A 12,025-nucleotide genomic window follows, 5' to 3' on the forward strand; every position below is an offset into this window, starting at 1 on the left:
CCGCTCCGCTCTGTCATTCTCCGACTCTTGCGGCCAGGCCCTGTGTTCTGCCTTGCCACTTTACATTTAAAGTAGAGCAGGGCGGCAGAAATGTGCACTGCAGATGGTAGAAATTACTTAGGTCACTTAACTTCAGAGATACCCCCCCACCACCACCAGTTTTCTTCTCTCTTTCCCTTTTCCATAAATTACTCCCAAGCCCAGGAAAATTGATAGATTCCTTGTGCAAGAGACGGCTTTAGGCTGTGCATGTGCATCAGTTCCCTCCGTGTTATAAATTTAGTCAGCTCCACGGTTTTGGAATACATCAGTAAAGCCTGTAAATAAACACTGAAAACCAGTAAAAAGAGGCTATTACCATGTCTTCAAGAACCAAATTGTGAATATACTGACTTATGAGCCGTTGTTTTTTCTTTACAAGAAGTAGAAAGTGCTTTCCAGGAATCTTTTGGCCCCATGAACATTGCACATAATATCCTTCACTGCCGGGACGTCTTCTGGGGAGAAATATGCTCTTCAGTTCCAAAGGAATAAGCAGATGGTGACTTATTTCCTGTGTCTTTCCATTAATGTTGGTCAAAGTGAAGTTCGGTTTTCTTTACTCAGTGTTTCACTGGCAAACTTTCACTCTTTCTTCTCCTTTCATTAAACCTTGCCAACCCTGAGCTTTCTAGACACGAAAGCTTTAAGTAAACACCTAAAGCCCAAGAACAACCAAACCAGTGTTCCAATCAAATAGTTTCATCTTGAACAGGAGTGCGGAAAGGACATTTTCTTTGCAAACAGTTGCATGTTGCAAGTGATATTATTCATATGATGGAACTGCTTCTGTATGTTCTCTAATGCAGCCCCTTTCTGACTCAAAAAGGCCTTTGTCTCAGTAATTACAGAGGCAGCTGTACAACCCTCAACCAGAGACTGGGTTTTAACAGCAATGAGAAAGCCGGGGGGTGGGGACCTGTGGCAGAGGCAGCTGCATTCACTGCCTTTTCAGCTGCACTGCAAAAGCAACAAAGAGGACAAGCACACCAAAGCGTTCTTGAAACCAACTTTGCAGGAAGACGGTTTGTTCTTTCATGTCACGTTTCGTTCCCAGTTGATGCCCTAAATCCTTTCCACTGTCAGAAAGTTCATTTTGCTTCTGAAACAGGTTTTTAGAAGCTGCGGGAGGACAGAAGAAACGCTAAACAGAAGCAATCCAACAGCAAATTTCTGAAATGTTTCACACCGGCCGCAGAAAAATGTTTCACTTTCGTTGCAGTTCCATTCCTCTCGTGTCATCACATCGTCCTCCTAAAATTCCTCGGGTGAAGAGGAATGTTCTGAAGCTGGATGGCCCATCTGGGCTGGTCAGCTGGCTTACTGGGATCATTCTCAGAGAGTCGTGAACTTTTGTCCCTCCACTGCTCCCTCACTGGCTGCACCAGAGGACTTGGGCGACACCAAACAGGAAACGCTCAACAAGTGGAAGCTATGGATGTTTATCTCGCTCCATTCATCAAGCTCCCAAAAAACCAGACAGAGACGCCAAGACCCAACCAGTCTCCAGCTAAGAGACACATTTAGCCAAAAATCTGGCTCTTCTTATCCTTTCTCGAGGTCTTCAAGGAGCTCAGTTAGCCAACTGAGACATTACACTGAGAGAAGTCATTTTTCTGCTCGACGAGACTGAAACCGAACCAATCAGGATCAAGTTCCTCCGTACAAAACTGACCTTAACCAACTTCAGTTTAATTGGCCGTTGTGGTCCAAACCACTACTGTGCAAACCAGCATCAGATCAGCTCAGACAACAGAGATCAGAAATCTATACCATGGAAGCAAGCCAGGTCATGTGGTCCAGTCTGTAGCACGGAGAGGAATGGGCTGGACAAAATCTATACAACTCACTGCTATTATTGCAGGCTGCGTGGCTCTGTCCAACAACGGGTCTGATTCAGAACTACAGGATTAAAAAAATGGTATGAAAAGGCTATTTTACAGCCACAAACATCTGGGTTAATTTACAGCAGTAGAACAGGAAAGAGTGACTAAAAAAAATCCTAAAATTTCATTATGTTGTTGTCAGTTAGGACCAAAAACCTCGCAATTGCCAAGTGACAGGAGAAAATGTCATCAGAAGCAAACACAAAGAATAAGTTACACCAATTTTTAGGGAAAGCAAAGACTTCAGGAGAAAAAAATAACTAATTTTGTCCTTAAGCTATGATCACAAGTTTCAAGATGATACCAACAAATGTGACTGCAGATTGTGGATATCAGTACCACAACAGGAATCTCCCCAAGGGAGGTGTTTCGGGCATGTCCTGCCGGCAGAAGGCCCCCGGGTCGACCCAGGACACGTTGGAGAGGTTACATCTCCAATCTGGTCCGGGAACGCCTTGGGGTCCTGCCGGAGGAGCTGGTGGACGAGGCCGGGGAGAGGACGGCCTGGAGCTCCCTAGTTGGGATGCTGCCCCCGCGACCCGGACCCGGATAAGTGGAGGAAGACGACGACGACGACGACGACGACGACAACAGGAATCTGTGTTTCTAACAAAATATGTGGTTGTAGGACATTGTACTTGGCGTTGCACACGACTTATGCAGCCAAAGGATTTCAAAGTCCAACTATATATATATATATATATATATATATATATATATATATATATATATATTAGGGCTGCACAATATTAGGAAAACCTGTGATATTCGATAACAGTGATTAATATTGCGATGACGATATTACTTGCGATAAATAAAAACTTAACTCAGGAACAAAAATAATCAAAAACAAAATGAAAAAAATCATAAAAATGAGAAGAGCAAACGATGTGACGAAAGGGAAAAAGAAAACAAGAAAAGGCGATCAGTGGATCCCGGGAAAAGCAGAATCAGCAAAAAGAGCAAAACAAAGCTAACTGAGGTGTTTGCTGACCATCAAATGAAGTGCCGTCCGCCTCGGGGGCGGGCATCTAACCTATGAGAACCCACCCGATTGGCCTAATGGATGAAGAGCTCCATTTGATTTGTTAAAAAAAACATCATGCTTCCGTTTGATTGACAGAATGCATTATGAGTAGCAAACATTTGTGCTGACCATTTATTGCTATATTTATCTGTTCTTTGCGGTGTGCATATTGTGCATGCTGATATCGCGATAACGATATATTTATGATATATTGTGCAGCCCTAATATGTATATATATATATGTATATATATATATATATATATATATATATATATATATACATATATATATATATATACACATATTTATAAATATATACATACATATATACATATATATATATATACATACATATACATATATACATACATACATACAGTATATATACATATATATATACATACATACATATATATACATTTATATATATATATATGTATGTATGTATGTATGTATGTATGTATGTATGTATGTATGTATGTAGATAGATAGATAGATAGATAGATAGATAGATAGATAGATAGATAGATAGATAGATAGACAGATAGATAGATAGATAGATAGATAGAGAGATAGAGAGATAGAGAGATAGAGAGATAGATAGATAGATAGATAGATAGATAGATAGATAGATAGATAGATAGATAGACAGACAGATAGAGAGATAGACAGATAGAGAGATAGACAGATAGACAGATAGACAGATAGAGAGATAGATAGAGAGATAGATAGATAGATAGATAGATAGATAGATAGATAGATAGATAGATAGATAGATAGATAGATATGAGCATAGAGTTGCAATAAATATAAAAGTTATAAGTGTCACCTGTTGAGTGTTATTGTCATTAGTCTTTATGAGGTCCTCTCAAGCCAAACAACAGAAGATTCTGTAAATGCTAGAAGAACTCAGATATGAGCAAAATACAGGTTAGGAATTATATCGTGGTGCAAAAAAAGTATTTAGCAGCTACTGATTGTGCAGGCTGTCTCTCTTAAAAGATGAAAGAGGTCTGTAGTTTTCATCGTAGGTACACTTCACCTGTGATAGACGGGTTGTAAAGAAAAATTCAGGTGATCACAATGTATGATTTGCACATCGAAGAAATTATTAGTATATTGGTGCAGAAAATAAGTATTAAGCAGCTACAAACATGCAGGAATTCTGGCCCTGGCAGACCTGTTACTTCTTTAAAAGGTACTGCTATTCTCCATTCGTTACCCGTCTAAAAAACACCTGTCCACACCTTCAAACTGTCATACTCCAGCCTCTACCATGGCCACCCCCAGAGAGCTGTCTAAAGGCAAGAGGGACAACATTGTACACCTGACTGGAATGAGCCAAGGAAAGTAGCTTGAAGAGAAGACATCAACCATTGGAGCAATTATTACCAAATGGAATAAATACAAGACCACTCAACCTGGGGCTCCATACAAGATCTCACCTCGTGCGGAACAAATGGTCTTGTGAACAGTCAAGAAATAGCCCAAAACTACATGGGACAAACTGGTTAATGACCCAAAGAGAGCTGGGCCCACACATTTAGTAACACACTACATCTTCACACATTAAAACCCTGCAGATCTCTAAAGGTCCCCCTGCTAAAGCCAACACATGTCCAGGCCCAGATCATCTGGATGATCTATAGGAGAACTGACAGAATCTTGTGGTCAGATGAGACCAAAACTGAAGTCTTAGGTATTAATGCCACTTGTGTTTGGAGGGGAAAGAATACCGAGTTGTATCCCGAGAAGTCCACACCCACTATTAAACACGGGGGTGGAAACATCATGCTTTGGGGCTGCTGATCTGCAAAGGGGACAGGACGACTGGTGCATATTAGGAAAAGGATGAATGGGGCCACGTATCATGAGATTTTGGGCAAAATCTCCTTCCATCAAATGAAACATACCTGGATCATCCATGACAATGATCCCAAACACACCACCTGGGCAATAAAGGAGTGGCCATGTAAAAAGCATTTTATGGTTCTGGAGCAGCCTAGCCAGTCTCCAGAGATCAACCCAATACAGAATCTTTGGAGGGAGTTGAAAGCCCGTGTTGCCTAGTGACTGCACCAAAACATCACAGCTTTAGAGGAGATCTGCGTAGAAGAATGGGCCAAAATAGCAGCTACACTGGTGCAAACCTGGTCAAGAAGCCCTACAGAAAATGGTGACCTCTGTCATTGCGACTAAGATTACATTTAAAAGTACTGAGGCAAACTTTTGCTATTGACCAATTTTTTTCTGTATCATTTTACAAATAAATTCTTTAAAAATCACACAAGGTGATTTCCTGGATTTTCTTTTACATTCTGTCCCTCACAGAGTACCCTACAGACCTCTTGTACAGCTTGCATATCCAGTGGCAACCAAATACTCATTTGCCCAACTGTATTTGGTAAAAAAAATATAAAAAAAATGTTTGAAGCTTTTATTTCCTTCTGTGTACTTAAAAGTAGATTCCTTACTCTTGCTGCAAAACTAGCATTACCGATCCAGCTGAAACACGAGCAGTTGATGAATCCGTAAAGAAGGAAAACAAGAACAGAGATGGGACACGTTTGGAAGGAGAATTTAAACTTTTAAGCACCCCGAAGCAACCTGGATTACAATAAAATCTCCAGGACGTGCATCCGGCTCGCCGTGTTGCTCTGCTGGCACGTTAGCACAGAACCGCGATCGGCAGGCAGATGGATTAAAAAAACAGCTGATGCACAATTTAAATCACGGTTCTGAGGTAATTAACTCTAAAAATTGACCCAGCAGAAAACCTGACACTAGTCTGCACAGATTTAAGTTGGGGATAAGCATCCCTGTTTGCTGCGTGACTGAGAGGTGAGTCACTTAGCGAAGCGAGCCAGCTCTCAGTGGAGGAAACGGCACCACAGGGGGAAACATCCATTTTTCTATCCCCGTGCAGATATTAGCAGATGAGGCTTTCTTCCTGTCTTGCCTCTGCTGACAGACACCTGAAGTTCTGCTGACTAGAAACATACAGGGGCAACCACCACTGGCTAGTCTAGCTCGGGTCAGTGATCCTCCGCTGGAAAAGTTGGCAAACTCTGCAAAAAAAAAAAAAAAAAAAAGATAAAAACTCCCTGCTGTTGTGCATTTTTTCAAGTGAATTCTGAGGCAGGGATGAATTGAAAGCACACGATGATGCAGTCATATTTTCCATTGATATCAAAGCCATTTGGCTGGAATTCATCAAATAGTTGAAGCGGTGCACGACAGACAAAACTTACAATAAAAATGGATAAGCAGTCGGAAAAGGTGGATCGTATGAAGCCAGTTGCATCTACTGTAGCTTCAGAGATAAAAACGCATAATTAAAAGGCAATCTTAACCACAGATCATCAGTTCCTACTCCCTCTGATATTCCTCTAAGGGTTGTCTTTAAAATGTCACACTTCCAACCTTCTTCCTGCTCCACATTCTCACAAATACTCCAATATGTTACAGTATTTATCTAAATGTCTGTGGCGATCAGATTTTCTGCTCTGCGGACCAGAACGCCTCATAACTAGCTAGTGAGAATCAGCAGACCTCGTAAAGAGCAACAACATTACCCAGCTCCTCTGGAATGTCAACTCAGAAAGACGCAAAAGACACAAACTCACTACAGATTCAACATCCTCTAATTGTTGCTCCGTCTACCTTAGATCCTCGTTTTATTTCTCACCATCTCAGACATCAATACTGTCCCGGCCTCCCCGCCACGTTCAGCTTCCCTTCGTTGATGGAATTGCTTTGTTTAATCATGCGCTCCTTTGTTCAATCGCTGATAATTACAGACACAAATGGAGTCATCAGCATTAATCCAAAGAGGCTAAAATATTGCAAAAGTGGACGCCATTTCATTATTCACATAATCCTGTACGGCAACGAAAACCTGCGTGCACGAAAACGTTACCGGGAGTTTGAAAGCACATGAATGTGTAAAAAATGCTTTTTAAAGCGTTATCCGTTAGTCACGTTAAGGCCAGTTATAACGCGTCCTAAAACATTTGCGATCTCAAAACGATCTTAAACACTCAGCCATTGCTTTAAATTTTACCTTTCGTGGTTATTCCTGCAAAATTAGGATAAAATTCCAGCCGCAAGCCAATGGTTGGAATTTCCCCAAACCCACTTCCTCTGCTAATAACCACAAAATTCCATGTAAATGACCGTGCAATGGAAAATTTAGGGTGGTGGTGAAGTTTATTAAACAGCTTTTGCATGATTTTTTTAGTCTAGAGTTGTTCCGAGACAGCACAAACACTTTGTGACTGGTCCCGCTCGGACCAACCATCTGTGCAATCAGACTTAAAGGGGGCAGTATTCAAAACTCAGGTTTTACATTATTTTGTGCTGCCCTGTGGGTCTCAACTTCCTGTTTTCTGTCAGTGTTTGGTTTTAGGAATTACGTGCCTAAAACAAGCCGTTTCGTCTGTCGCCGTTTGTGATGTCACAAACGGCGACAGAAAAATAGAACCAGCTTTTTTGAGCAAGAGAGAGCTGCCACTGGAGAAGCAGCAGCTCTACTCTAAGCCCCTTCCAGATGGAGCTTCTCAGCTTATAGCAGCCTGAGAGGGGAATGGGTGGGCGTGGCCAACTACAGCTTGTTTTTTTAACTCATTCACTGCCATTGACGACTAAAGTCATCATTTTAAATCCAACCGTTCACTGCCAATGACGACTAAAATCGTCATTTTGTCATGACTCCCATCCTTCACCCTCATTTCACCTTCATTCAGCTCACCTGGTCCCTTCACCAAGCTCCTGACAAGCCCCGTTTCCCTAGCAACCACAATACACTCCATTCTTCTCACCTGTTCCTGTCATCAGCTTCATCCACTTCACCTGCTCCTGACTCCTCAGCTCATCTACACACCTGCTTCCCCTGCTATAAAAGAACCATCCACCCATCCAGTCTCTGCCAGATTATTACAGCCCTGCCAGTAATTCTCCAGCGATTCTCCCTGCCTGCTCTCTGCCTCCAGACCTCGTTTTTCTCCTGACCCCTGCCTTGTACTCTGCCTGCCATTGTGACCTTCGCCTGTCCCCGACTCTGACTCCAGCCTCGCCCATCTGGTAACTCTGCTTGAAATAAAGACTTTTTTTATATATTTTTACTATGTTGGCGTCTTCACGGGTCTTCTGAGTTCTGTTCATGACACATTTCCATTTTTTTACAGTGTGGGCGTCGGAACAAGCCCCCGCACCGTGAACAAACATCTCAGCTCTAAAGCCGATCTTCATCCGCATACGTCACACGTCACGTGATCAGGAAGCAGAAAATCCATGTGTTAGGAGATCGATTTGGGCCGCTGCTGTAAAAAAAAAGTGAGGCGCGAACCGGAAAAGCTTCCGCCGATCACAATTCAACAACGGATTATGAAAGAACGGATAACGCTCGAAACGCACGGATTCTTCCTGATGCAAGAGGTGTGTCTCCTCTTTGTTTTGGTTGTTTTGGCGTCGACATCATCCTAGCGTGCAACGTTCTGTGACTCTTAAAAAAACTGTAAAAACGGTGAGAAACGCTGGCAGCGAATGAGTTAAGTGACAGGGGGCCCTGAAACGGCTCATTCTGGAAGGTACTGAAAGTGTCAGGAATAAAACTGCACGCATCGCCTTATTGGAGAGGCCTTCTGAATTACGTTTTGTATCGACTATAAAACTACTATACCTTGAGAGAAAAAAAGTCATAATTTGTCCCCTTTTGTCTTTGTTTCTCCAAACGTATGTTGATCGAACAAGTAACAGGTGAGATATTAATAAGTCCGATTATTATCTTTAAAAATAAATAAAGAGGTTTGCAAGAAAAAGAGAACCTGCATGGCCCGTAAATGTCTGTGCACTTGCTTCATGTAAAGTAACATTACACCAGCACGTAAACAACTGGAGTGGGTACGCGGTGCCGTGTAACTGGAGGAGCTCCAGTGCAATTGTCCGCATGTTTCTGCAGCGTTTGACTCGTTTGGAGGCGCAGGGCACAGATGTCTGCTTTGGAAAAACAAAACCTGAACAGATGAATATGGCAGGAGACAGCAAAGCACATGCTGGTGGGAACAAGGCCACTTCTGCTGAGCACTAGTGACGTTTGTGGGAACCTCTCCAGAGTTTGACGATCTAAATAAGTGAAAACACAACTGGATTTTATGATCAAGAGGCACTTGAGGACATTCTTACCTTTTGATCAACTATGGAGCACACCAGGTCTTTGACAGCAGACAGTGAGAGGTCGCCAGACTCTAAGTTCACCGTCTCTCTGGTCAGGCCGATCTGCAGCAGGAAGGACACGCCATGGAAGGAGCTGCGGGAGTTGGTGGGACTGAGGGCGCTGGGGCTGCCGTTGGACAGCCGCTGGTAGATCTGTCCGGGCAGGCTTGGCAAATGGGCGGACGGCGAGGACGGGTGGTGCGGATGGAGAGAATGGAGGAATGGGGAAGAGGAGGCAGACATTGGGGTTTCTTCCAGTTGCAATGTGAAAGGCTGAATGGTGGAAGAGTTCAGTGAAGGCTTTTGCAGACAGAAACACTGCTCTCTCTCTCTCAGCAGACAAACCTCCTCATCAGCACTGTTTATTTTGCTGTATGCTATTTATCCTTCCCACCCACCTGGGCTCACACAACACATGCATTATTAACCGGATGGGCAGGTGATGGGGAACGACTCCGAGCAATCCACAGACATCTGCAGGAGGGTAACAACACACTTCATATCCTGGAGTTCCGCTGGTTCTCTTCGCTGAAGTCAGTAATCCAGTGTGACCACAGGAAGCCTGCCTCCACAAACACACATAAACACTATTATTTAATTATAAAACACAGAAAATCGTCAAACGTGTGCATTTGATCCAGAAGCACGTGTTAATTGTAGTTTTAGCTGCATTTCTTTAGTTTTAAACTTCCATTTCACTCATTTTATAAAACTCGTTCAGGTTGAGTCAGTTGCCTCCTGACACTGAGGCTTACGGGAGAGTTCATTAATCAAATTCAAGCTTCGCGAACATCTGGAGCCAAGGCGTTCGAACATCTGCACCCCTCCCACCACCGATCGGAGAAAACGCCATCAAAACAAGTTACACAAGCGACGAATTTTGCACTTTCTGAGAGCTCTTTGTTGTCCGTGTTCCGAGTTTTTTAACGTCGACACGAGAGCGCCGCAGCGGGGAAACTTTTACCTCCACGTCCCGCGAAGAGCGCCTCTCCTTCCATCGCCGCCACGCAGCCCAAGGGGAAACTTTTCAACTCCATCAAATGAGAAAAGCCCAGAAGTTTTATGGTGTTTTGTTCGCTTGTTCAGGACGTAGCTGCGGTGAACGATACAACCACCACGTCGTCGCCTACATCTGACAAACACCAGCGGAAGTTATTGACTCGCTGAGAAAAACGCTGCGTCCCATTTCTGATCTTTTATTCCACATTGTAAATTCATGCGCATCTTATTATCCTTCCAGCTGTGACTGCTCCCCCGTGCCCCCCTCGTGCGTGACGAGTAAAAAAGAGAGGGAGGGAAGCGGTGCTTGCTGGGAATTGGAGTCTTTTTTCACTTCCGCACAAGCGACTTAGAGTGTGAGGAGGGAAAACTTGAACTACAGTTCATACGGAGTCATGGCGCTCCCGAGTCTGCAATAGTCACTGCGCATGCGTGTTTCTTTTCCGTTATTTCAACTTGTCTGTGCCAATTAAAAAAAATTCCACACGACCCGAATCGGTTTGGAACACGTTTTTAAACTTATATGAATTTAAACGATTAAATAAACTATGTTTGTGTGGTTTTAATTAATTAATGAAAGTTTTTATTTATTTAAAACGACTGTGATTTTAGTTATCGGGATGCATGTTGAACAACTTTTAAAATTATTCAATGAAAGAAAAGTGCAACGCAGGAAGGCCACTCCATCACTGTGTGTGTGTGTGTGTGTGTGTGTGTGTGTGTGTGTGTGTGTGTGTGTGTGTGTGTGTGTGTGTGTTGTCAAAATGGCACATTAGTCTGGCAGAGGAAAAAAGTGATATTAAGGCAGAACTAGACACAATGGATGCTGTAATGACATGTAAAAAACACAATCATGACCAAAGCATATCAAAGACATTGATAAAAGTAAAAATATATATTTTTTCATGTACTTAGAGGTGCAGTATGTAGCAATATGGTGAGAATTTTACAATGAGGAAATCCCAAAAGAGTCTAATGTTTCAGTCATTTTGGAAGGAAGGTTGTACTGATACATATTTCATATCCAGCAGGCTTTGGAGATTGTCAGTTTTTCTCCTTTCAAAACAAAGGAAGGAGGGACGTAGCTACTGTTTATCATCAGTGAGTGTGGGGGTGCTGAGTCTCCTGTGAGCTAATGCTGCAGCGCCGTCTATTGTAATTTGACAACAGCATGCAAAAAGCTCCAGAGTTGTTTAAAGTGGTTGCAATAACCAAATTTTACCACAGGATGTCATTTTTACTTCATACATAATGCACCTTAAATTGTACATTTATTTTCAATTCTGAACTGTTTTTTCATTGTGTCTTATATTAGTAAGCCTGCAGGTGACTAATTCTTACAGGAAATTGTTACGTTCAGGGTTAGATATTGTACTTATGTTGGATCGCTCTAATATAAATACATTATCTATTGGAAGGCATTTAGTTTACATTTTTACTCCTTTCTTTTAAACCATACTGTCTATGTGATTATTCAGCTTGTTTTAATTGTGCAGCATTTTAGTCAGCTGTAACTGCTGTGTTCAAAGTGCTTAAATAAAATGGAATGGTACGGTAAGGTTACTAAAGCTTTATTGTGAATAGGAGTTATTTGAACATGTTTCTTCTGCCTTCATTTGTTATTTTAGAATGTAGTTAAAAATGTCACTTATCTTCAATTTTGCCCTATAATACATGTCATATAATTTGAAGTTTTCATTTGTTTGATTAAATAAGTTTATCAAATAAATCAACTATTGTGATCAAACATTTACTCATTTTGTTAAAAGCTATTGAAAGAAATTGTTTTTTTATTTATATTCGGTTTTCATTTTATTTATTTGAGTATTTACATTCATTGTGAAATCCAATAACAACATT

At 41.9% G+C, this 12,025-nt stretch overlaps 1 protein-coding gene across 3 annotated transcripts in view; it reads right to left on the reverse strand.

Moving 5' to 3' along the window:
• prkd3 (protein kinase D3) overlaps positions 1–10,464 on the reverse strand; it is a 45,476-nt gene extending 35,012 nt beyond the window's left edge. The window contains exons 1-2 of one of the 3 annotated variants that reach the window (XM_054741484.2): positions 10,131–10,464; positions 9,137–9,728 (exon numbers count right to left, since the gene is read on the reverse strand). In XM_054741484.2, the coding sequence (XP_054597459.2) occupies positions 9,137–9,409 (273 nt within the window). In that variant the 5' untranslated portion in view covers positions 9,410–9,728; positions 10,131–10,464. Of the gene's footprint in view, positions 1–9,136; positions 9,733–10,130 lie in introns of all 3 variants that reach the window. The other 2 variants (XM_054741485.2, XM_015970420.3) reach the window with 2 other exon arrangements.
• Positions 10,465–12,025: the final 1,561 nt, after the last annotated feature.

The sequence above is a fragment of the Nothobranchius furzeri genome, chromosome 18 (assembly GCF_043380555.1).
Source record: "Nothobranchius furzeri strain GRZ-AD chromosome 18, NfurGRZ-RIMD1, whole genome shotgun sequence".
NCBI lineage: Eukaryota > Metazoa > Chordata > Actinopteri > Cyprinodontiformes > Nothobranchiidae > Nothobranchius > Nothobranchius furzeri.